This window comes from Heteronotia binoei, chromosome 6, assembly GCF_032191835.1.
Source record: "Heteronotia binoei isolate CCM8104 ecotype False Entrance Well chromosome 6, APGP_CSIRO_Hbin_v1, whole genome shotgun sequence".
NCBI lineage: Eukaryota > Metazoa > Chordata > Lepidosauria > Squamata > Gekkonidae > Heteronotia > Heteronotia binoei.
In genome coordinates, this window is record NC_083228.1 from 38,930,447 (window position 1) to 38,957,471 (window position 27,025).

At 42.2% G+C, this 27,025-nt stretch overlaps 1 protein-coding gene across 4 annotated transcripts in view; it reads left to right on the forward strand.

Moving 5' to 3' along the window:
* The window catches only part of PCGF5 (polycomb group ring finger 5), a 48,791-nt gene that overhangs the window by 7,760 nt on the left and 14,006 nt on the right, over positions 1–27,025 (forward strand). For 3 of the 4 annotated variants that reach the window (XM_060241308.1, XM_060241309.1, XM_060241306.1), the window contains exons 2-3: positions 23,412–23,725; positions 25,127–25,223. In XM_060241308.1, coding sequence (XP_060097291.1) covers positions 23,614–23,725; positions 25,127–25,223 — 209 coding nt within the window. In that variant the 5' untranslated portion in view covers positions 23,412–23,613. Of the gene's footprint in view, positions 1–22,779; positions 22,902–23,411; positions 23,726–25,126; positions 25,224–27,025 lie in introns of those variants that run through there. The other variant, XM_060241307.1, reaches the window with a different exon arrangement.

Sequence of the window (27,025 nt, forward strand, 5' to 3'; positions counted from 1 at the left end):
TTTAGTTGTGTATCTTATGTCAGTACGTACATGGATACTGGGAAGGAGGGGCAAATGAACAGCATGCCAGTATAATATTATAACATAGTTTTTCACTAGCATTCCAGCCAGGCATCACACTTCATGTGTTGATATGGACAGTGCCACTATTGGGTCCAGTGGCATATGAGCAGCATGGCAGAAGGCTGATGCAGCAGAGAACTCATTATATAAAATATAGGGAAAGGCACACCCACTTGGCTAATATAAGTTGTGTCCAATGTTCCCTCTATGCTGCAGAGTCTTGTGAGCAAAAATTCTACTTTGTGAGCTACTTGCATTAAAGTTGTATGCTACTGGCATAAAAGTTGTGAGCTACTGCATAAATTAGTTTGCTATGGGGCCATTTTTCCTGAGCTGATACAAAAATGCGTAAACTGAAGGCTAAAAATCTCTGTGAGCTAGCTCACGCTAACTCAGCTTAGAGGGAACACTGGTTGTGTCTAGTCTAGGAGGACAGCAAATCAAGACTGTGTCAAGAAGGCAATATAGAGAAAAAGGATGCTGTGTTGGATCAGTTAATGAAGTAAATAAGAACATAAGAGAAGCCATGTTGGATCAGGCCAAGGGCCCTTCCAGTCCAACACTCTGTGGCCCTATTCAGACGCACAGTATAATCAGATGTCGCTGCTGTTTCCTTCTGGATTTAAAGTGGCTGATCAGATAGCAACATCTGCCTCCCGGTATTAACTCGTGGTAGCCCCCCCCCCCCAAATCCTTCTTGGAACTGGATTATTTTGTTACCTGCTCCTTTGCAGTGTTTTTTAGTTCTCCGGTTTCACCTCGTAGTTTTCTCCGTCTGGATAGTTCTGCTGCGATATTAACCAACTTCCAGATGTCTGAAGGCTGTCCCAGAGCAAAAGGAGCCTCAGACATCCGGTTTACGGTCGCCATTTTTTTTACTACATAGCAATAGGTGCATAACCGCATAACCACATAATGTTTTAACCTATGCGCATATGTGCATAATGTGTGCATGCACATAATGCACACACACGCATAATACTGGAGAGGAAAATGCATGGTGCCGTCGTGTGGGCGGCAAAAGACAGTTTCACCGCGGAGTGATTCAAATTGCAGTATGGCAGTCTGATCAATAATATCCAGAACAAAGATATTCGGAACAGAACCAGGTCAGTTTAACATGGACTCAACACGCTGTGTGAACAGGGCCTTTGTCACACAGTGGTTAATAAAACCAAGTGCCATCAAGAGGTCCACCAGTGGGGCTAGAAGCCCTTCCACTGTGCCCTCCCCCAAGCACAAGAATACAGAGCATCGCTGCCCCAGACAGAGAGTTCCAACAATAAGCTGTGGCTAATAGCCACTGATGGACCTCTGCTCCATATGCTTATCCATTCTCCTCTTGAAGCTATGCTTGTAGCCACCACCACCTCCTGTGGCAGTGAATTCTACATATTAATCACCATTTGAGTGAAGTACTTCCTTTTATCAGTTCAAACCTGACTGCTCAGCAATTTCATTGAATGCCCATGAGTTCTTGTATTGTGAGAAAGGGAGAAAAGTACTTCTTTCTCTACCTTCTCTATCCCATGCATAATTTTGTAAACCTCTATCATTTTACCCCACAGTCGATATTTCTCCAAGCTAAAGAGCCCCAAGCGTTTTAACCTTCCTTCATAGGAAAAGTGTTCCAACCCTTTAATCATTCTAGTTGCCATTTTCTGCACTTTTCCCAATGCTATAATATCATATAAAGAAGCTTCAGTTGCCACAAGAAGAGAAGCACTACATACATCTGTAACTTTAGGCTTTTCTGTACTTTCAAACAACAAACTATCTTGAATATGCTTTTAATGTTTGGGTATAAAGTGCCATCAAGTCGCAGCCATCTTATGGTGATCCTAGCAAGGAATTTTCAAGGTAAGTGAGAAGTGGAGGAGGTTTGCTATTGCCTTCCTGTGCAGGGTCTTCCTTGGTGGTCTCCCTCCCTTGGTCTCCCTGTTTAGCTTCCAAGATCCTTGATCAGGCTGTACTACACTGCCTTCCCTCCCTGTCTTTAATAGCTACAAGTTTATTAAATACCATGTTCAAAATGTTATTTATTTCAAAATATAGCTATCCTACCTTATGAGTCAGTTCAAGGCATCTTACGATCAAAATCAAATTAAAACCACGTAGAATCAAATGGGTCTCCAGCAGGTGGCTTGTAGCTCACTGGCTGGTGCAGAATGAGCTCATACATCCCCCAGAAAACCTAAGAATATTTTGAAAAGATTTGCTCTAGGCTTTTACTTGTTTGTTGTAAAGTTTCTATTTCACAATTTTCCTGTACTTTAGCATGTAAGCTTCATTTCTCATGCTTTTCTTGTTCTGTGCTCTGTATCTAACACAAAAGAAAACTTGGTAACCTGTTGGATTTTTTTTTTCTTTACTCAGAGGTAGCTTTCATTAAAGAAAAAGTTAACAACTTGTCCAATAAACCTCACTTCAAGCAGTATAATAAAACAGCGAAACTACCAAGAAGTACCGGTAACTCCTGCCCATATACATGCAACAGAATCCATTATTGACAACTGATAGTTCATAACATCTTTCAGAAAAGGCCTACTGAAACTGCATTGCCTTACAGGTCTTTTACAAAAGTTCAAATAAAATAGCTCCTTCTCTACAGTCTCCAAGAGCCTGTTTCACAAGGGGAGTGCTACAACGTGAAATCAGCAGAGGGATAGTGTGCCACCTGCAATGAAGGTGCCACATGTAGAAACCGGTTCACAAAACCCAACTTGCACACAGATTCATACAGAGTAGTTATGGGTCCTGTGTCATGATGGGAAGAGCTGTAGCTGGTAGAACATCTCCCTTTCATCAAGAAGCTCCCAGCTTCAGTCCCTGGCATCTCCATTCAAAAAGCTTAGGTAGTAGATGAAGTGAAAGACCTCTGCTTGAAACCCTGGAGAACCACTGCCAGTCGGAGTAGACAATACTGACTTTGATAGACCAGTGGTCTGATTCTATAGGACAGCTTTAACTGATTCCAGGGTACACCCAGTGCCTCAGTGTCATGCTTCATCTTCATAAACTTTCAAGAAGCAGCACCTTGAGTTGAACCTAGAAGTATACCAGTGTGGCTGCTTTAACACTGATGTAATATCTGCATATGGACTACTGCCAGGAAACAGACTGGCAACCAGGTGTTGCATTAACTAGAGCTCTTAGTTGCCTTCAAGGGCAGTTCTATGTTCCATAGTCCATTATATATATTATATAAAGTTCTTCATAAGTCAGAATCATAAGCTTATTTATATGCATTTGATTGAAATCTATGCAGTTATCCCATTCTGTCCCATTTTGTTCACAGAAAAAAGAGAGGACACAACTAGAGCTCTTAGTTGCCTTCAAGGGCAGTTCTATGTTCCATAGTCCATTATATATATTATATAAAGTTCTTCATAAGTCAGAATCATAAGCTTATTTATATGCATTTGATTGAAATCTATGCAGTTATCCCATTCTGTCCCATTTTGTTCACAGAAAAAAGAGAGGACACAAGGTCTCCTTAATGTTCCCAGAAAGATGAAGTAATCTAAACATGGAGTCTAATTTCTCCCAAAGGCCATATCTGAATTCCAGGTTGATTTGTATGCCTGATAATAAAATCGTAGGAGCAATGAAGGTTAAAAGGACTATTCAGAAACAGATGAAGTTGACAAACTGGGTTGAACAGATACAGCTCTGGTGCAGACTAGCAGAGAGGTATGTATATAAGTGGCAAAGATGAGAAAGTGTTGCGGATGTATAATGGAACTCACCATTAGCAGTGGTTTCTGGTTTCTGCCTTAAGCCAAAATCAAAGCAACTACAAGTGTCCTAGAAGCTGAACAGTAAAAATTGAATCATAAGGAAGACAGATCACTGATTTTCCAGTTATTTTTCCCCAAAAGGTCTCATCATGAATAGAAGAAAGCCGGATCACATGCATAAAAGGAAATCTAGGGGAAACTAGGGTTGTCAGATCCCATGGTTTCGGTGAGAGCCCCTCCTTTGGGCAATCAGCTGGCCAAGGGAGGACTTAACAGGAGAAAGAGAGAGACCCAGGCCATGTTAATAGTGTCACATGGGAAGTGATGTCATCACAGCAACAACCTCCAGGTGACACTGATATGTGAGTAAAAACTGTATGGTAGAAACTGGTTTTACCATAGAGTTTTTGCCCAAATACCAGACTGTCACCTGAAAGTTGCTGGTGTGATGATGTCACTTCCTATGCAACATCAGTGACATGGCCTGGGCCATTTTCTTTCTCCTGGTAAGTCTCCGGCCCCATCCCCCGGCTGCCTAGGAGAGAGCCTTCCCTGAAATTAAGCCCTTACAGTTTACTCCATCTGCCCTACATGCTAACTACAACTAACTGCTTATCCCCAAGCATAACTATTGTAACTATTATTCATAACTATTGTAACTATTATTCATACTTGTCAATGATTACAGTTATTTCCACACTTTTTTGATTAGAAGAAAGAGTGGTGCATTGGCCAGAGCATGCAGGTACCTTCTTGGGTTCTTTACAGCAAGTGGCCTGAGACTTCTTTCTTATTTAATTCCTGAAAGGATGCTGCAGCTTTGCTCTTTGAAAATACAATAGAATTTTCCTAGTATTTGAGTAGTTATCCAAAGGTGTGGGAGAATACAGGCAAAGCAAAAATTCCAATTGTGTGTGATTCAGCTAACAGCTGGGTAGGCATCGCCACTGGCCAAAGCTGGAAAACAGTGACAGTCAGTATTGGTTTGTGCTAAGCAGTCAGCTAGTGCCTTACAAGACCAAATATATGCAGGATGTGAGTGAGAACAGGCCTGGACCAAGAGTTTTTTGTGCCCCAAGCAGTAAATCAATAATTATAATAACCAAGTGTAAGATTGCATCAGACAACCACCAGTGGTTCATAACTGGGGTCTGAACTTGATTTCAACTGAAGTAGCAAACAGTGGCAGACTGGGTCTAAAAATATTCCTTGCCAGGAGAGAAAGAACTATTATATTGGAACTTCTATTATATTTTCAAGTTTCTAAAAGGTCATTAACATTTTAAACATATTGTCTAATATTTAAGGGGGCTCACAGAGCCCACTTGCCGTCGGGCAAGCTGACACCCTGGCCAGTCCGCCACTGGAAGCAGCTGACTATGTGGTAGTGAATGAGCTTTACAAGTATTTATTTAATCATAGGGGAATGTGTTCTACAATCCAAATTCACTTGTTCAACTCAGGCAATAACTTAAGTAGTGATGGGATGTGTCTTGAGATTTTTACTCGAGACAAAACTCTCTGCATTTTTGAGGGGGATGCTTCTCCCCTGCCCCATTATTTTAAAAAATATATATAAATAATCTAAATATGTAATACCTTATTAATTCACCTACATGTTTAAATAATATACTAATGTGCTGCCTAATGAGCCAGAAATGAAATTATAACCCTGGTCTATTGGGTGGAAGGATGGAATTCAATTAGTTTCTTGAACTCAGATGTAAACACTGAAACAGAAGGGGGGATTTACTCTTGCCAGGTGTGATGCTATGCCATTTAAGGTAGCAGAAGAGAGATACTGGACCCCGTACAGCGAAAGAATCTGTACATGCCCCATTGCTGAGGTGGGAACACTGGAACACATTCTTATTCATTGTCCCCTCTATAAGGAAGTTAGAGACAAGACAATTCTCCCTATTTTGGAACAGTCTAAGGTGCTAACAGATAAGATATCTCTGGGGAAACTGCTGGTTGATGAAATACCAGCAATCACTAGAGTGACAGCTAGGTTTTGCACCCAAGTGATCAAACAGAAGAATAGTTTCAAATCATAGGAGCTTTCTCTTTTGGTGTAGACTTTGTGGAGCTATTACAAATAACTACTGCTATGTACTAAAATTTTATCTATATTTTAATGTTGTTGTATTATATGGACATGTATTTCAGTAGTATACCTTTAACAGATTTGTACTTTTTATTACTGATAGATATGTTCTTTTTACCTGGTCTGTGATTGTTATAAGAAACACTGACTGACTGAGAAGGGGGGAAAGATTTCATAACAAATATAAACAACTTGAGAGAAAGGTTCCAATAAGATTCTGTGGAATCTGAGGAAAGAGAACAGAGATGTAATATGGTAATATATCTAGGATGATATAATATGAATTTCATCACGATATATTTTAATCGGGAGACCAGCAGAATTCCTAAACTGCAAATTCTGTTTAGTTCTGTGTTGTTATTATCATTTGGTATTTAGGGCTGTAGCAGGGAACATACGCTATGTTCTTAATTGTGTACCCAATATTATGGGTTCCTGTTTGGGAAATTTCTGGAGATGGGAGGGGGAGCCTGGGGAGGAGGAGGGTTTGGGAAGGGGAGGGATCTCAGCAAGGTATAATGCCATAGAGTCCACCCTCCAAAATAGCCATTTTCTCCCAGAAAGCAGTAATAATTCCCTGAGAGCTTCAGGCCCTTCATAGTGTTCACAACCCTATTTGTGGACACAGTTTTCACTAAAAAAGAAAGGCAGGTTGACACTGTGAAACCTCTGTTGATAAAACTCTGTAGCATACAAGAGCAAGATGCTAAGAGAAAACAATTGTCAAAGCTATTTTCAGGTTTTAGGGGACCTTAGGAAAGCCTTGTTACTATGTCCAGCTGAGGGTACTAGTATGAAAAACAATTCAGTCAGGCAACAAAGACCTCTAATAAGCAATGCAGGAGGACTAGGATTACAGGACTGGAAAGCAACTGACCAGAAAAATCTTAACAATTAAAAGAATACCAGAGTCCCCTAGCTTGTACAGGAAAGTCTAAGTAGCAGACTCTTACTTTATATAGGACTTGTTGGCAAGGTTAATGACCACATGCCCCACACCCTGGCCTTGAATTCAGCAGGAGTTTACAGTGGCGCAGCTCCTGAACCTTTCTGATGACCCCCCTCCTCCTCCCCCCAACCTACCTTGTCCATTGAATAGTAGTGCAGCTGCATAACAATCTCTGGATTAGGAGAGCGGGCAGCCAGCCAGCCACCAGGAGCTTTGCCACATTCCCAGAAGCCCTCATTGACCCCTGAAGAAGCCGATGCCATCCTTTCTCTACTTCTTATGTGATTTTGAGCAGCAGGTGGTTTGCTGGCCTTTTGACCGTAGGGAGGGAGGGCGGTCAAGGAGAGCCCCAGGTGAGCAAGGCCTGTTTGACCTGGCTGGATCTCTACCAGCCCAAGGAGGCCTTGCTCGCCTGGGGCTTTCCTTTCTTGCATCAGGTTGCTTTTGGCTGCTAGGGGGTGGGGTGGCATATGCTAATGAGTTATGCTAATGAACTCCACCTCCTGTTTTTCCCACAAAACAATCCCTGCCCACACCAATGAGAAACAAGATGGCAGTACTGGCTCCTAGCATATGGTCACCTTAGCCATGACGATTACAAAAGAATGCATACAGGAATTCACAAAACTATGTAAAGTGAGTTATCTGGTGCAGTATCAACTATGCTTTCTTTCTGTGTATTCTATTGCTGAAGTTGCACTTGGTGGGGAAATGTAAGTTATCACTGCTAGATGGCATATGAGCTCCTCTGGGAACATTTCTCTCAGTCCCAGGGGACTATTGGCACAGTCCTAATTCTAGCACTGAAATGCACACTTAAAGTGGAGTGGTCAACTCAAAACTGATGTTGAAGCTGTTTGTTCTATACAGAGTACAGACTTTGTGAAAGTCATAATAACTGAAATATGTTGACAAGCAATAGTTTTAAAATTATCTAAATTTTATTCTGAAGCATTAATTCAGTTAAAATTATTTTTACTTTTGAACTGTGCTTATAATATTGCCACTGTGTTGTTTTTTTAATTAAAAAATAGCATATATGTCCTCAAGGTGCTCCCCATTTTTGGAGATTTGGTAACATGCTGTTGCTCTGACCTGGATAGCCCTCCTCAGTCTCCCCAGATCTTGGAAGCTAAGCAGGGTTGGCACCAGTGTTCCCTCTAAGCTGAGTTAGTGTGAGCTAGCTCACAATTTTTTAGCCTCCAGCTCACACATTTTTGTCTCAGCTCAGGAAAAATGTCACTAGAGCAAACTAATTTATGCAGTAGCTCACGACTTTAATGCCAGTAGCTCACAAAGTGGAATTTTTTGCTCACAAGACTCCACAGCTTAGAGGGAACACTGGTTGGCACTAGCCAGTATTGGGATGAATGACTTCCAAACAATACCAGGGCCATGATGTGAAGGCAAGCAATGGTAAACCACCTCTATACATCTCTTGCCTTGAAAACCCAAAGGGGTCGCCATAAGGTAGCAGTGACTTGATAGTACTTCCCACCAACAACATGCTGTTGCTTCCTTCTTATTGTGATGCTATCTGCAAAGGCTCATAGCAGGCGTTCTCTGTATTTGCGTCTCACCTAAGGTAGTCTTGTCAACTCGAAGTTGGAAAATTCCTGGAGATTTGAGGGTAGAGCCTGGGGAGGATGGGGTTTGAGAAGGGGAGAGACCTCGGAAGGGGATAATGTAGGGGTGGCGAAACTGCAGCCCTTTCACACATATTGTGTGGCTCTCAAAGCCCCCACCAGCTGATTTGGAAATGGCTTTTATATCTTTCAATCACTTCTCCACACCAAGCAAGCCAGTGGTTTGGAGAATGCATTTCAAGTTAAAGTTGCTTTATTTCTACCTCTCCCTCCCCATCTATTTTCCCTCCTTCCTGTTTTGCAGCTCTCAAACATCTGATGTGCATATCTTGCGGCTCTCAAAAATCTGACATTTATTCTATGTGGCTCTTACGTTAAGTAAGTTTGGCCACCCCTGGTATAATGGCATGTAGTCCACCCTCCAAAGCTGCTGTTTTCTCCAGAGGAACTGATCACTGTTGCCTGGAGATCAGTTGTAATGAAAGGAGATCTCCAGTCTGACATGAGGGACTGGCCACCCTAGATGAGCTTCCCTCTCTGAAGGGACTCTTTTTCATCATTTGTTCCTGACAAGGGAGGACACACTAGACAGGATTTAATAGGCACCCACAAAAATATTTTAAACATTAGCTCCATTTATAAAAGAGAGCCCCATGGCGCAGAGTGGTAAAGCTGCAGTACTTCAGTCTCAGCCAGTATTTAATGGTAACTGTCCAGGCTATAGTTGAAGGAAGATGAAGGCCAAGTTCATTAGAAATATTAGTAAGCAGGCCTTAGATTCAGCAGGAGCTCACAGGAGCACAGCTCCTGAACCTTTCTGAGGGTTCCGCCTCCTCCCCACCTTGTCCATTGAATAGTAGGTGGAGCTGCATAACAATCCCTGGATGAGCTCCACTACCTATTTTTCTACAAAGTGACACCTGGTAGTAAATCTGATCATATTTGGAAGGCCCAGAATGCGATGTAAAAAAGTAGCCGCAATACGATCCACTTCCGAATTTGCTGCCAGGATCCAGATTGGAATTCCATATAAAAGTTGATTTATAATCTTCGTCTGAAAAACCTGTAAAGTGGCTGGGACATACTGGTTCCCACTGTGGAAATGGAATCGAGAGACCACAGACAGTACTGCAGTCCAAACTCCCTGCTCACGACCTGAGTTCGATCCCGATGGAAGCTGGGTTCAGGTAGCCGGCTCAAGGTTGACTCAGCCTTTCATCCTTCCGAGGTCAGTAAAATGAGTACCCAGCTTGCTGGGGGGAAAGTGTAGATGACTGCGGAAGGCAATGGTAAACTACCCCATAAAAAGTCTGCCGTGAAAACGTCGTGATGTGACGTCACCCCAAAGTCGGAAACGACTGGTGCTTGCACAGGGGACTATATTTACCTTATACCATTTATAAAGCACATCTTTCATGTTGTTTTTCTCTTCTCTTTCACCTAAACCCTGGGAAATCTGGTCTTGGCAGGTACACTACAGAAACTCTTAAAGGACAAGTTTCCATATGCAAATAAGGCAACAATCAGTAAGCTCAATTTTTAAAGTTTTGTGCAGATAGCCCCTGATTGGTGGGCTCAAGTGCTTGTACTTTATTTACATTGGTAAATCAGGACAGAATTATGCCAGATTCTTGGGAAACACTGATTACACCTATATATTAAAAAGGCAATAAAACCAATCCAAACAAGTATCTACAAATTAGTCTCTTGGCAGTAATAGGCAAGCTGTACACATCTCTTTTGCATTAAAAAAAACCCTGCTGCACTGGATAGATAAAGAGAAGATAATGGGTCACTAGCAAGCAGGCTTCAGAAAGGGTCACTCTTGTGTGGACTACTGCTTTATGCTGGCCTCACTGTAAGCAAGTATGTGTTAGACACACCCAGTTCTTTAAATGCAACATTTATTGATTTAAGGGCTGCCTTTGATTCTGTGTCCCATACACGGCTGTAGAACAAATGAAAGCTAAATGCTGCATGTCTGTCCAGGAGATTGTTAAAACTAATAATGAACCTCTACTTTGAAAATTCATTATGTGTAAATTAAACAACACGGAATCTATATCAAATCAAATACCTGTCCAAACAGGCATCCACCAGGGCTATGTCCTAGCTCCTCACCTATTCAACCACTATTTGAATTACTTTGTTCCACACTTACAAGGCATCTCCACTCACATACCATATCTGGGAAATCATCCAGTACCTGCCTTGCTATATGCTGATGGCCTTGTCTTGCTCTCCAGAACTCAGATTGATTTAAAGTGCACTATAAAAGCATTTGTTGCCTATTGCAATAGCAAACGTTTGGAAATAAACAAAGGTAAATCTAAGATCATGGTGTTTACAAAGTGAACAAAGTGATTAAACAAAAAATGGAAAATTGGTAGGATGAATTGCAACAGATTGACAAATTTAGATACCTGGGAACTGTGTTCCAGTCAAATTTATCTTGGTCCAAGCATGTTCAATATCTCAAGCAGAAAATCGGCTTAGCTTTGCTGTCTCTAAGGAGGTTTTTCTTTTTACAAGTAGCTCAAAATGTGCCAGTGCTTTTGAAGGCATACAAGGCTCTTGTGATACTGTGCATACTGTATGACTCCTAGATCTGGTTCCTGGGACCAATAGAACAACTTAGAGTGTCACCGTTGGATTTAAAGTATACTGTATTCTTGTATTAATGCCAATAAAGGTCTATGGTATGGTAACTTAGAGTCAGCGTATGGGACACAGACAACTTAGAGCCAGTTTGATGTAGTGGTTAAGTGAGCGGACTATTATATAGGAAAACCGAGTTTGATTCCCCACTCCTCCACTTGCAAATGCTGGAATGCAAATGCAAATGCAGCTGCTGGAATGGCCTTGGGTCAGCCATAGCTCTCTCAGAGCTGATTTTGAAAGGGCAGCTTCTGCGAGAGCTCTCTCATCCCCACCTACCTCACAGGGTGTTTGTTGTGGAGGAAAATAAAGGAGATTGTGAGCTGCTCTGAGACTCTGAGTGGAGGGCGGAATATAAATCCAATGTCATCTTCTTAATAAACTTCAGCTAACCTTTTGCAAAATACTTGTTTTACCTCCATGCAGGGCTTTTTTTCTGTAGCAGGAACTCCTTTGCATATTAGGCCATTCAGCCCTGATGAAATGGATAAAATATTCAATATCTTATGATCAGTGTTCCCTCTAAGCTGAGTTAACGTGAGATAGCTCACAGAATTTTAGCCTCCAGCTTACACATTTTTGTCTTAGCTCAGGAAGGATGACCCCAGAGCACACTAATTTATGCAGTAGCTCACAATTTTAATGCCAGTAGCCCACAAAGTAGAATTTTTGCTTACAAGACTGCAGCTTAGAAAGAACATTGCTTATGATAAGGCTCAACAATTAGATTCCCTGGGTCAAATCTGCCACCACAGGTCCTGTACCCTTTCTTCCCCAGCAGCTAACGCATGGGCAAAAAATTGTGTTGAGGGTGACCTAGGGTTACCAGCCCCCAGGCCAGGTCTGGAGATCTCCTGCTATTACAATTGATCTCTATACAACAAGGATCTGTTCCCCCTGGAAACAAGGGCTGCTTTGCAGAGTGGACTGTATGGCATTGTACCCTGCAGAGGTCCCTCCCCAAACCCCACCCTCCCCAGGCTCCACCCCCAAATCCCCAGCTACTCCCCCACCCAGAGCTGACAACCCTAGTATGGCATGTGTGGCAGAAAGATTTGCTTGCAGGCTGCTCTTGAGGGAGGAGATGGACACATTACCTTCCAGTATTCTGAACTCATTTTCAGAGCATCTCGCTGAGAAATACTAGAGTTGAACAGAACTCTGTTCTATCACACAATGTGGTTTTCTTTTGTTTTCCTAAAGAAAGTAGTGACGTGAAAACCAATACACTGTATAGATCCTACTCACACTGCAGAGGTATATTAACTTTTGTTAATAAAAGTTGTTTGCCTAGTTGCTGTGCATTGCATCTGTAGAAATAGTCCAAGTCCATTCCCCGGTGAGAGAGCAGGAGTTTTCAGGGCATAAAAATGGTGTAGCTTGTCTCACTGGTGAGCAAACAAAATGACTATGTAACTTAACTTTAAAATAAAACTTGATACTCAACACTTTTAAGCGTTTGGTAAAGAAAACAGTGCTAAAACTCAGCTAAATATTACATCTTTTAAAAAAATGCTGTATGTTGAAACTTGCAGTGTGTCTGGAAAAAATGCCAGACGCTGACCATTTAGGTTTCTAAAGATAAGATGCTTGTACCTAGTGATTTAAATATTGTCTCAGCAAACTGTAACTCTCATAATTTGTACAGACTGTAGACTCTGATCTGTCTTATTATCCATAAGTACGGTCATGATGTTGTTCGTTGCACGATAGACTCTGGGTTGTTTTTGCTTTGTTTTTAAAAAGACTTCCTACAAAAGGATAGACAGAAAGGGAAGGTTAAGTTCAAGAATACCCAGGATTTCTCCTAGGGTTGCCAGGCATGTGTTGGAAAATACCTGAAGATTTTGGGAATGGATCTGGAGAGGGTGGGGTTTGGGGAGGAGACGGGTCTCAGCATGGTACAATGCCATAGAACCCACCCTTCAAAGCAGCCATTTTCTCCAGAGGAGCTCATCTCTGCTGACTGGTGATAAGTTGTAAAAGCAGGAGATCTCCAGGCACCACCTGGAGGCTGGCAACCCTATCTCCTCCCCTCCCCAGTTTTATGTGCCCAGACTGGGAAAAAAACTGGGATGTTAATGCTGTCTGACTCCCAACCAATGCATGCCATTTAACTGCTTAAACTGCCTTTTTGTGATTCAGCCCCCATTCATATCTTCATAGTCATTTTATTTCCTTAGATTTGTATTACACTCTCCCTGCAAGTGGGCTCAGGGTAGATCACATCATAAATTTGCAAGCCATTAGCTTGATACAGAGATAAATAGATAAATGCATTAATGCAATATTTAAAACAATATTTAAAAACAGTTAAATAATATAATTTAAAACAGGCAGCAATTGAGAATATGAATATATCGTTTCCAAGCTGGTGTGATTAGATCCCAAGGTCCTCTTAATCTGGGCCAAATAATGACGGAGAGTTCAGCAAGGGAGGCCAGCTTCATTGGACATCAGCTGCCTCATTCAAAGGCCTGGCAGAAGAGCTCAGTCTTATAGGCCCTGTGGAATGGTAGTAAGTCCTGCAGGGCCCTGATCTCAAGTAGGAGCTTGTTCCACCTGGCTGGAGCAGGACAAAAAAGACCCTGGCCCTGGCCAAGGCTAAACAGACATCCTTAGACCGGGGAGAACCAGTCAATGTTGGTCGATTCAGCACAGGGCTCTCCAGGGCACATATGGGGAAATGTGAACCCTCAGGTATGTTGGTCCCTGGGCACCCAAGGCTTTAAAGGTCAAAACCAATACCTTGAAGTGGATCCAGTACTTAATCAGTAGCCAGTGCAATTTGCATAGCGCTGACTGAATGTGTGCCTGCACAGGTGATACAGTCAGCAGAGATGCCGCCACATTTTGCAGTAGCTGTAATTCCCAGATCAGCCACAAGGGCAAACCTGCACTGAGTGAGTTACAGTAGTCAGGCTGGAAGTGACCATTGCATGGGTCACTGTAGCCAAGAACTGAGGGAAGAGATAAAGAACCAGCGGCTTGATCTGCCAAAGATGATAAAAGGCAGACCCGGCAACTGTGGTTAACCGGGCCTCCATAGTAAGCAAGGCATCAAGGACCACCCCCAGGCTCCTCATCTTCTGGACTGGCACAAAGGCATAACATCCAAATTACAAGATGGCGTCGTTCCATTGAACACTGCATTGGTCAGGCTGCACCTGGAGTATTGTTAGCAGTTCTGGAGGCCTCACTTCAAGAAGGATGTGGACAGAATGGAGCAGGTACAGAGGAGACCGACAAGGATAGGATAGGATAGGATGATCAGGGGCCTGTAGACAAAGCCTTATGAAGAAAGGCTCAGGGACTTAGGAATGCTCAGTCTGGAGAAGAGGAGGTTGAGGGGGAAACATTTAAGTATTTGAAGGGCTGTCACGTAGAGGAGGACAGGGAGTTGTTCCTGTTGGCAGCAGAGGAGGGATCTCAAAATAATGGGTTCAAAAGGGTAGGAAGGTACTGGCTGGATATTAGGAAAAACTTTTGAGTTTTTCAGCAGTGGAATCAGCTACCGAGGGGGGTGATGAGCTCCCTCTCACTGGCAGTTTTTAAGCAACAGCTGGAGAAACATGTGTTAGGAATGATCTAGGCTGATCCTGCATTGATCAGGGGATTGGACTAGATACCCTGTTTGGCCTGTGCCAACGCTATGATTCTAAGTGGAGCACCATCCAAAGTGGATAGCCTAATTACTGATTTAACAATGAGGTTGTTTGTTGAGCAAGAGGATTAGAGTGAGAACAATCTTATAATTTCCCACTCTACTTAAAACCTTTTCAGTGACATAATTGGAGAGATCATGGTTTAAAAGTATTTTGCGTTTTTGATCCACTGGAACATAATTCAAAAGGACATTCTTTAAAGTTAGGTGAGAAACTATTAAATTATAGATATTTCTTGAGTATTTTAAGTATTTGGAGTTAAGATACTAAACAACTGTCTAGGTTATTCCCAGTTAAAAATGCATGCTCTTTCAGCTTCTTAAATGAAGCAACTACCAAGCTAAGATTTATAGTTAGCTTAGGTAAGCTTTTATAGCTATGTGTGATTGTAGGTGTAATCTTAAAATAATATTATCAAAGTACATTTTAAGTGTTCACAAACACAGTTTCTCAGCAAAAATCCAATGACAAAGGAATGTAATATTCATTCTTTCCATTTCAAGGGGGATATTAACATCAGAAAGTTTCTTTGTTTTTCCACTTCAGAGGGGTTTGACAAACTTTCTACATAAGTCTGCCCAGCAGACATTGAAAGAAAAAGAAACTATTTGCTGAGCTGCTAGTAGATATTTAAATTAACTGCATTTTAAATTGTTTGAGTTGATGTTTTAATTAACTGTCCTATTTAATTAATGTATGGCTTTATAGTTTAATGATACATTGTAAACAATGCTACCTCTATGCTGTCGAGTCTTGTGAGCAAAAATTCTACTTGTGAGCTACTGGCATTAAAGTTGTAAGCAAGCTATTTGGCTACTGCATAAATTAGTTTGATCTGGGGCTACCCTTCCTGACAAACAAAAAACAAAAATGAGCCTGGCCTGATTGGGCCAGGCAAGCCCGATCTCCTCAGATCTCAGAAGCTAAGCAGGGTCAACTGTGGTTAGTACTTGGATGGGAGACTTCCTTGAAATACCCAGCCCCCTCTCTGAATATTCTCCAAGTGCGGACTGGTGCAAAATATCCTCCTCAGTTAGTCACCAGAAGTTGACGTGACTTCCGGGTGCAGACACAAGCACACACACACTCGGATATATTAAAATACCAAAAAAGACAAAAAATGTGCGTGCCACAGGCTAAAAAAACAGTAGCTCACACTAACTCAGTTTAAAGGGAACTGCTTGTAAGGTGCCCTGAGCTCGCTTGCAGGGTAGGGTGGGATAAAAGTCCCGACAATAAATAACTGAAGACAAAGTCAAAAGACAAAAAGCCCTGGGCAGAGTTATACACTTCTAAGTCCCTTGAAGTCAATGGGCATAGAAGGTAGGGTTACCAGGTCTCCCTTGGCCACTGGCGGGTGGGGGGGGGGGGAGGGTTGCCAGATCCAGGTCGGAAAACTCCTGGAGAGCTGAGGATGGAGCCTGGGGAGGACAGTGCCCCAGAGTCCACCATCCAAAGCATCCATTTTCTCCAGGGGAACTGTGTAGTTTGAAGATGAGCTGTAATTCTGGGGGATCCCCAGGTCCCACCTAGAGGCTGACATCCTATAACTATACTATAAGTATAGGACGAAAACATGCTAGTGCATATAAGGTTTAAAGCTATATATGAAATATAAAATGATTTTTATTCAATCAAATATAAGGAAAAGTAATAGTTTTAAATCAAAAGATGATTAATAGGTTCAATTAAAACTATTTTGGTTGAAAAAGGATTCTCCTGATTAATCTGGCAGTCTCTAAAAATGTGTATACACCTATCAGAAGTATTCATCTTTTCTCAGAATGCGTTCTCTAAGGCAATTCTTGCTACCTACAACAGACATATGCATAATCTAAAATCTTCAAAAGAATGCATTTTGCTTCAAAACTTAAGTTGCATGCAGATTTAATTGATAAAACAACTGACAAATTTCATACAATGCAGTCCTAGCAGAGTTCCATTAATCTATGCCCACTGTTTTCAGTGTGTTTAGCCTGAAGTAAATCTGCATGGGGTTTTCATCTTAAAGAGTTCTTTAATGGGTTGGGTTGGGGAATACCTGGAGATGTTGGGGGTGGAGCATGAGGAGGCCAGGTTTTGGGGAGGGAGGGCTATAATGCTATAGAGTCCACCTTCAAAAGCAGCCATTTTTTCCAGGTGAACTGATCTCTGTCACTATGACTCATACTATGAATGGTGGCTTATTCATAACTTTACATTTAACTTCTGTGACTGGATGTCATGGAATTCACTGATGAAATACAAGGTCCTTTGAATAGCATTAAAAGGGCCATAGGCATCCTGTTTGAAAGATAATTTGTCAGGAAAGTGGATTGATATGCTTGTGTTTAAACAAGGAATCTTTTTAACAAGAAAAGCAACACATAAGCATACCTCATCTTGAAATTTAAAATTCACCAGATAGATTCATGGTAATCTGGAATAAATATCAGTATGATGCAGAAGTAACAGTAAGACCTAATATTTGAAAGTTATGTAAAAATGTGACCAAGCCAGTTCTGTAGTCCATTTGCTGAACAAATGCAGAACAATTAGTATAGCTCATCTGTATATTTAGAACTAGAGCACCTGTTATTTAAGAATAACCACTACTGTACAAACATTTGCTTGTTTTGCAAGTCCAGGCCATAATTGTAGTTGCACGCCCAATTCTAAATGAATCTATTCAGAATTCAGTCTCATGGATTTCAACTAAAGGGACTCTTCCTAAGTGATGCTTTGGACAGCGACACAAGCACGCGTATTTCAAGGAAAACTTGGCTGAATATTTTGACACTGACTCATACAGGATAAATATTTCATTCTGTAAGAGCTGTGTTATTTCAGCCATAAAATTATTTGAAATAGTTTTATGCTAGATAGCATTAAAAGTCAGCATGGTCAAAAACAGAATGAGATTCGAAATGGTTTGCATTATGGCTCAGCTGCTTAATTCAGGAACAAGAAGAAAGAACAATGCACAGTGCTTCTCTTTCCACACTCCCCAGTCTTTTCCTGCAGTTTGGAGCCAAATTATATGAGATTTCCATCATGCAGTATGTGCTGGGCTCCTCTTGTGAAGGCTGCTCCATGCTGACATTATAGCACGTAGCATAGCTGATTTCACAGTTCTACCAGGTATGGAGAGTTTTTGCACTAGTGTGTCACTGGCAAAGAAACTTTCCATGCCATAATGAACTTTAGAAACAATATTATGATTTTCACTGCTGCTGTTGCTTTTTTATTTCTGTTTTTACTAGCAGTCTTAGTTTTATATTATTGTTTTTTTCTGTAAATTGCTTTGAACTTGGAAATGCAGGAAATGAACTGCAAACTTGCATGACTAATGGGGAACTGTGTGAAAAGAATGGAAACATCCTGGAAAATACATGATGGATTATACTACTTCACATTCTTCCATTTCTGTGGCCAGGGCTTTTTTTTTTTTTTGGGGGGGGGGGTAGAAAAAAAACCAATGGGAACTTATTTGCGTATTAAGACACACACACGGATATTACCATTGTTTCACACAGGTTGTTTTTATATATATATATAAAAAGTCCAGTAGGAACTAATTTGCATATTAGGCGACACCCCCTGACACCAAGCCAGCTGGAACTGTGTTCCTGTTCAAAAAAAGCTCCATGGCTGTTCTGCCTCACATTTCTTCAGGTAGAAGTCTAAATGCATTTGTTGCAACCCTATAATGTGTTTTTGTTGGCTTAGACAAAGCATGTGTATAATTTCAGCCACACCTGTGGTTGAACAATTAGCATTTTTTTATTTTTGCTATTTCAGCTGTAGTCTGGCACAATAGTGGAACTTTGGGGCTGCATTCCTAAACTGACAATTAGAAGAAAGTTATATTGCAAGCCACTATATTTACTCTGAAATATATTGAGGATTAGGATTGTTTCATCTAGCACCATCATACCCTAAACCAGGGGTCCTCAACCTACGGCCCGCGGGCCAGATGCGGCCCGCTGAGGACGTTTATGCGGCCCGCCGGGTTATGGCAAAATCAGACCGGAAGTGATGTTCGACCTAAACTCGCGTTAGCAACGCACGCTTCCGGCACTGGGCTGAGGCGGCGGAGACAGAGTGTGAGGCGATACCGAGGTGAGGTGAGTTCCCAGGCCGGGGTGTGTGGTGTGGGGAAGGGAGAGAGATGCAGAAGACGGAGAACTGACGGCCCGCGGCCTTGTACAGTAACGGCAGTCCGGCCCTCCAACAGTCTGAGGGACAGTGTACTGGCCCCCTATTTAAAAAGGTTGAGGACCCCTGCCCTAAACTGTACCTTATTAAGTGTAGTATTCTATCACTGAATTAAATATGTCATTTTGGAGCAGCAATTTAAAGCCAAGAGACAGGTTAGTTAGTGGAGATTTGCCTGTAGTTGAGTCACTGTGTGAAAGTCCTTTGTGAAATTCCTGTAGATGTTTTAAAAAAGTAATTAATTTTACATAATGTTAAGCATAGAGGCATATGATGCAGAAAGTTATGTATTTTGAAGCTGACATTTCAGTACCACATACCCTCAACATTTTGAGCAGCTGGAGGTAATGAACTTACCAAAAAAAATGAGCTACGTAAGTACCTCAGAATATATGTGAAACTGTGATTGGACCAATTACAGAGAGGCCAGAAGGCTGGGGGGAGGGGAGTCCAAGAGTACAAGGACAGGTTCAAAATTTAAAAGGGCTAATGTAGTAATTATCTGGTATATTTAATGAAAACAATAATTGTAATATTTTGAAGTGCTTATTGTAGATTTGCCAGCTCTGGGTTGGGAAATACCTGGAGATTTTGAGGGCAGAGCCAAGGCAGGGTTTGGGAAAGGGAAGCACCTCAGCAGGTTACAATGTCATAGAGTCCACCCTCCAAAGCAGCCATTTTCTCTAGGGGAACTAATCTTGGTTACCTGGAGATCAATTGTAATAGCAGGAGACATCCAGCTACCAGCTGGAGGTTGGCAACCATAGATTGGGATTATAGGCCCTCCAACATTTGACCAAAGATACACCTATCTAAACTGTGAAGAGGGTTCCCATTAATGGCAGCGAGGCCTCAGCTTGTAATGAATTTTTAAATCATAATTTTATTGCCACGCAAACACCTCCTACCAAATTCTAACGTTTTCATGATTTTACCTTGAAAGCCAGTGTGGTGTAGTGGCTAAGAGTGTCAGACTTGTATCTGGGAGTCCCAGATTTGAATGTCCACTTATACCACGGCCCTTGGGCCAGTCACCCTCTCCCATCTTAACCTACTTCAAAGGGTTGTCGTGAGGGTAAAATGGAGGAGAGAAGAATGATGTAAACCACTGATTTCCTGTTGAAGAGAAAGGTGGGGGTATAAATGAATTAATTAAATAAATAAATAGTGTGCTAGTACAGATTCAGTGGCTAAATCTTAAATGTATGTCTAGGTGCCACTATGTCTAGGTACTAGTTCCTAGTACTTAATACATATGAACAAACCAGGGGTAGCCAAACTTGCTTAATTTAAGAGCCACATAGGATAAATGTCAGATGTTTGAGAGCTGCAGTACATGAACATCAGATGTTTAAGAGCTGCAATGGGCAGTGGGGGCTTTGAGAGCCACACAATATGTGTTAAAGAACTGCATGTGGCTCCCAAGCTGCAGTTTGGCCACCCCTGGAACAAAATGTAATTTATCAGTTATTTCTAATGATGTGTAATAATTTCTAAGGCTGAGAACCTAACTATACAATGCATGCAAATGCATGTAACTGAAGCCTAATCCCCCATCTTTTTTCTTAAGAAAAGCCATTTCCTTAGAGGATGATTTTGGGCGAAGAACTCATAGGGAAGACAGTGCAGTTCTATGTTCCAAACACCTCCTCCCTGCTCCTAGAAAAAAGGATCACGGGTTTGGTTACACTCATACATATGTAACATGTAGTTAGATCTTGTTGTCTATGTGGTGGACTTCGTATTTAGTCTTCTGGCTCATTGAAGCTTTTAGGACTGAGTTTGGGGATGGAGGAACAATAGGAAGCAGGATCCTAATCCCTGCTTCCCTGAGCCAATCACCGGCCCCCTGTGGGTTCAAATGACCCAATGGCATCCTAGCCCGGGAACTTGGAACTGTATATAGTTGGCCCAGTACAGCAGTCTTCTAGTTCAACCATGCTGTAACTCAATAAAGAACTATGATCACTGCAAACGCGTCTCTTCTTTGCATCGAACCCACTATATTATCGATCTGATAGATCAGGGGTCCTCAAACTACGGCCCGCGGGCCAGATGCGGCCCGCTGAGGATGTTTATGCGGCCCGCCGGGTTATGGCAAAATCAGACCAGAAGTGATGTTCGACCTAAACTCGCGTTAGCAACACACACTTCCGGCACTGGGCTGAGGCGGTGGAGACAGAGTGTGAGGTGATACCGAGGTGAGGTGAGTTCCCAGGCCGGGGTGTGTGGTGTGGGGAAGGGAGAGAGATGCAGAAGACGGAGAACTGACGGCCCGCGGCCTTGTACAGTAACGGCAGTCCGGCCCTCCAACAGTCTGAGGGACAGTGGACTGGCCCCCTATTTAAAAAGTTTGAGGACCCCTGTGATAGATGGTCAAGCAGCAGAGATACCACTTTCCTGTCTGTTATCTGCTGCAGCATGCAGACCTCTGTTTTTAATTGACAGTCTCTAGCCACACGTGCACCTTTTCCTTAGAAAACAATTTTTCTCCAAGCCACCCATACTCTGTCTCCAGTTCTATAGGTGCATACTGCTGGTGTGACACAGGACAGTTTTAACAAATATTTGCTTGATGGCTTTCACTAGAGGGTCTCACCTATCTACTGGACCATTTCTCTTGATACACCACAATAAAGTTGCTCCTTTCAGCCAATCAAATCAATCATTGTTAAAATTTCCATCTGACTTTTAAATTAGATGTATTTTGGATAAAGAGCTTTTTCTGTTATGGCTACTTGGTAGAACAGCTTATCCAATACTGTTAGGAAAGCTCCCTTCCTACCTTGATAATTTTTCAGAAGCAATAGTAAGACTGAATTATTTCAACAGGACCCTGGGCCCAGACCTCTCCAGACCTAGTCATATGCTGATATTTGAGTTAAGCTGTCTATTCTGTTTGCTGTTAGTATTCTTATTGTATTTTATATGACACTAACCTGCCTTGAGTCTTCTGTTTGACAAAGGTGGGTTAAATTGGTGTAAATAAACAGATGTGGCAAGGAAATATAATATGCTTAGTTTCTTTTTTAAAAACTGCTAGGGCTCAAGGCTAAGGTTGTCAAGTGTGGCTTGGGAAATTCCAGGAGATTTGGGGGTGGAGCCTGTAGAAGGTGGAGTTTGGGGAGGGAGGGGCATCAATGGGGTATAATTCTAGAGTTCACCCTCCAAAATAGGCATTTTCACTGGGGGAATTAAACTCTAGTCTGGAGATGAGTTGTAATTCTGAGGGATCTCCAGGCCCCACCTGGAGACTGGCAGCCTTAAGCTGGCTGCCTGAAAACCATTCAATATGATGTTTTAAAAATCTCTTTAACGTCTTGTTTCTTCTCAACAAGATGTTGAAAATGTACCAGCGTTGGCCAATCTTTTTGATAAACGCAATCAAAGTCAGGTCCGCAGTTTGCAACTGTGTCAGTGTGTCCTACAGTACATGTTTTCCTGCTGTGTGTGGCTATGTCCTCCCCACCCACCCCCCACCCGCGCAACCGGGGTCTTAGCAGGCGGTACTGTGGAAGCTGGCCTGACTGGATCCTCTCCTCCTCCTATCCCAAGACTGCTAGCAATCCTTGCTGTTGTGCCACTTATCCGTGGTCCAGACCGTGGTTGAATAGGGCGGAAGACAACGAAATATTCTGTACATGCTCAGACACTATCCTTCCTAAGTACAGCAAGGATGAGCAGCAGTGGGAATGAGGTTATGAAGAGAAGCCTGCTGCCTCATAATATGCTGTGTGTGGTTAAGAGAGAGTGAGAGAGGCCAAGGCTGTGGCGCAGGAAGACTTGCTTCGGGGCTGTCCCGTCGGCCTCAGCCGGAACGGGGTTGGCGGGAGGGGGGCGGCGCGGCAGTAGCAAGCCGGCTGAGAAGCGGGTAGGAGCAGGAGGCCGCGCTTGCTCTTTCCCTTTCTCTTTCGTTGCCGGGGCTGAGGCCGCCAGGTATGAGGCAGGAGACTTGGAAGGACACGCAGGCCAAGGCTGGAGAGAGCGGGAGCGCCTAGGGGAGGGCGCGGGAAAGTGCCGGAGGCAGCAGCAGGAGCAGCCCGGAGACGGTGCCCACCCCATGACCAGCAACTGCCGGTGGCTCGGAGAGGAGAGAGAGGGCAGTGGGTGGAGCGTAGACGAGGGCTTTCAAAAGCACCCTCCCGCCCTGCCAGCGCCCTGTGTTTCCTTTTATAGGGGGAAACGGCATTGCTCGTAGAAAAGGACTTTCCTAAACTTACGTAGGTGTTCCCACGCAGGCGGTGAATCGCCCGGGGGCTTGGGCCCATATTATCCTTACAACACAAACTCTTGGCATGTTGCCTTCTCCTCTACTTTACTGCTTAGACTGTGCTGGATGACAAGTGATTCCCCCCCCCCCCCCCCATTTCTCTGCCCTAGTTGTATGTTCTGTGGTTAATGTCTCTGCTCATACATACGTTATGTTTGCCTTTCTGTGCCTTACAGGGCTGGAAGATGTCTAACTCTAAAAAGAAGGAGAGGCTGAGAGTCATCACCCTTTGAGATCCCCGGATCCCAATCCTCCAATGCCTGGAGAAGTCCAGCTGCATAGAGCAGCATCCCAGTTCCTGTGATACTGCCTCTTTCACTTTGCACATTTCATAGCTTGGGTCCAAAACATTTTCCTCTGCTGCAGTTTGTGCCACGAATGGCTACCCAGAGGAAGCATTTTGTGAAAGATTTCAACCCTTACATCACCTGTTGTATCTGCAAAGGATATCTTATCAAACCAACAACAGTAACTGAGTGCCTCCATACTTGTAAGTAATTTTTGTAAGTAGTTTTCTTGTGTTTCATCTTTGTTTGTGGTGTGTGTGTGTGTCTGTTTCTATTAATCCATGTGAATAGAGGTTAATCACTCCAGGGATTTTTAAATTAAGGAATTGGATTATAGTCTTGATAATAACAGTTTTTACACAGTGCACCCTGCAGAAAAATTGAATACTGGTTTAACTTGTTCGGTTGTATTTGCAGCAAAATAAAACAAAATTCCAGCAGCACGTTAAATACTAACCATGAGTCACAGCCCACTTTGCAAAATAGATATGTGAAGAAAATCCTACTGGGAGATTTTATAGGGATGGTTGTGGGGGAGGAGCCAAGGTTAAGTGTGAATTATACCATGAGTCTTTCAAGTGTAAATCTCAATGCAAGGGGGGAAAGAGAAGAGTTATAGAAAAGGTAGGTATGGGACAGGTCCAGTCATAAATCATCAATATTAATAGTTACCAGGGCCTTTTTTTCTGGGGAAAGAAGTGGCAGAACTCTCAGAGAAATGAAGGAGAAATGCATGGGTGTCCCTTGTGAACTTTTTCACAATTCCTGAGAATTTTGTTTCCACAAAGAGGTTCCAGAGCCTCCATTCTGCCGCATTCTCCCAGAAAAAAAGCCCTGGCAGTTACACATATGGGATGATAAGGAAGGTCAGGTTTGAAGCCAGGGACTATCCGTACACAATACTCTTTATTTTTAGTGAATTCTTCTTGAATCTGCTTTATGCTAAAAAAACGTAAAATAAAGTGGTAAAAACTAACAGTAGAATTGAATAACACTTATATTGCTGAAGTGATGAAGGTTTGTCCTGTAAGGTACCAGGGTGGGAGACTGAGGGAAAAAAAGACTTCTTGAGCTCTTTTGAGGAAGATATATGCATGGACCTCTCTTGCAGATTAGTATCTCCACTGACTTTACTTTCAAGGGCAGCTCAACACAAGTAAATTAATAAAATCATTTCTGTAGAGTTTACCATAGTACGCTATTAGCCACAGCGTATTGTTGGAACTCTCTGTCTCGGGCAGTGATGTTCTGTATTCTTGGTGCTTGGGAGGGCTTCTAGTGTCCTGGCCCCACTGACGGACCTCCTGATGACACCTGGGTTTTTTTGGCCACTGTGTGACACAGTGTTGGATTGAATGGGCCATTGGCCTGATCCAATATGGCTTCTCTTATGTTCTTATAGTGCAGATGATGGATAGTGCAGATGATGGATAGCTGCAAAAACCAATCTGAGTAAGAAGGGTTCCAGTTGAGTATGGGGAAGGGAGGCAATTTTGGATGGACCCATGAGGGACCTGAGATCACTAGATTTTTTTTTTATGCCAATGTTTGGCACCCAGTCCTCCGATTTCCATTTTGCCTAATGCACATTTCTTATTTTGCAGTTTGTAAGAGTTGTATTGTGCAGCACTTTGAAGACAGCAATGACTGTCCTAGATGTGGCAATCAAGTGCATGAGACCAATCCTTTAGAAATGTTACGGTAAGGAGATATTGGTTGTAAATTGTCTCAATAGAACACAGTTCATCCTGATTTAGTGTAATGAAAAAAAATATGATACATAGGATATGTTAGCTTTGAAAATGAATTGATGTTTGTACAGTGTTACCAGAACTTTAGATAAATGAAGTCTGAAGAATTTAAAGAAGTTGTTATTTTATGGAAATATTGCTGTTGGTATCCTGGTAATGTTGGTGGTGACTGAAATAAACATACTTCCATTCAGAAGCACTTGAAGACATATGTCTTTAGGAGATTGCATAAGTATCCTTGGAAAGAGAAAACCAGCTCCAGGGTGCTGGTGGCTTTTCTTGCTGCACTTCCTTTTCTTTTCTGAACTTGAAATTCTTTTTTTTCCCTTCCTCCATTTCCACTCTACAAACCAGGACTGTTGCCTTCAGTGAAACCCATTTTAGGGAGTCAAAAAGATGACAGCAACTTTTTCTAATTTTTTAAAATATAGTGCCTACTGACAATGACCAAATGAATACTCCCATAGAGTAGAAAGATTAAAAATATAAATAAATAAACGTTTTTAATCGATCAAAGTTGGAAGCATCTTGATGGCACAACACAGTGACATGATTTTCTGTTGGTTTCACTGGGAAGTAGTCAAAACTGACCTTAATTGGATCATACACTGTGTCCTTAGGGATATTACAAATCAATAAAGATTTCTGGATATGAAAAGGGAACTTCTCTTGGTAAGGGTGAGTTGACTACAAACTTTAAGGTTTACAGCACTTTTCTTCATACAAAGCGGCATTAATTTATAATTACAAGTGAAATAACAAAAGTATGAAGACAAATACCCTATGTCTCTACTGTTCTCTCTTCCAAAGGAAGATAACTGTGGCCCCTGGAACTTCTCACCAATCAGGAAAGCTGGGCACATGTAATAACATATGGAGAGGACTCACTATATCGTTGGGCCAGTTTTGCAATTAATGCTAGTTCAAGCTATGAATTGTATTCCTCCATTGTTTTCTTTCTTCTCTGGCAGAAGAAAGTTAGCAGTTTGTTCTAGGAATGGCTGTCCAACTGAAGCTTTTTTTGTGAACAATATCAGTCCCTTTATCACCTAAAGGACCATACAACAGTAACCTGAAGTTGTGCTGCTTCCTTCTCAAGCATCCCAAAGTAGGGGGCTTTGTTAACTTTCTTCAGCAATAGGAAGAAGAGGTGGAAACAGTCATGAGAGAAGAGCTGAGTAGGGTAGTACTGATTGTTTAAACCAGTATTCAATTAATCAGTATGTTCATTGGTTCATTTGCAAAACTGAGTTTGTAGAACAATTGGGATGTACAGTATGAATCCTCTTTTTATATTATGATTTATCTTCAGCCTTAAGTAACTTTAAATGTTATCTCATTAGATCAGGTATGGAACAGAAAAATTGAAACAAAAGTCAAGTTCTCTGCTCCGCCTGTATGGAAACATATTTATAGATAACATTACCAGCTGACCATGAATACTATCTGATATCATTAAAATCAAATGGAGTTGAAGTGACTCATCCCTAGCGTGCTCTCTTGTGTTTGGGCAGTGCCTTAGGATAAAGCTAGTATAGTAGTTCCATACATATAAGCTGACAGGACAGACAGTAGATTTTGGCTTAGATCCAGTGAACCATGGGTAGAGCACTGCTCCTAGAAACTGGCTTTCCCACCTCCCTTGTCCTGCTGCAGCCCCCAGTTCACTCTGAAAAGCCACTGCTGAACATTCTTGTACTCCAGGAACAGAATGTGATATGGTACAGGGGCAGCAGGAAGAAGTAATAATTA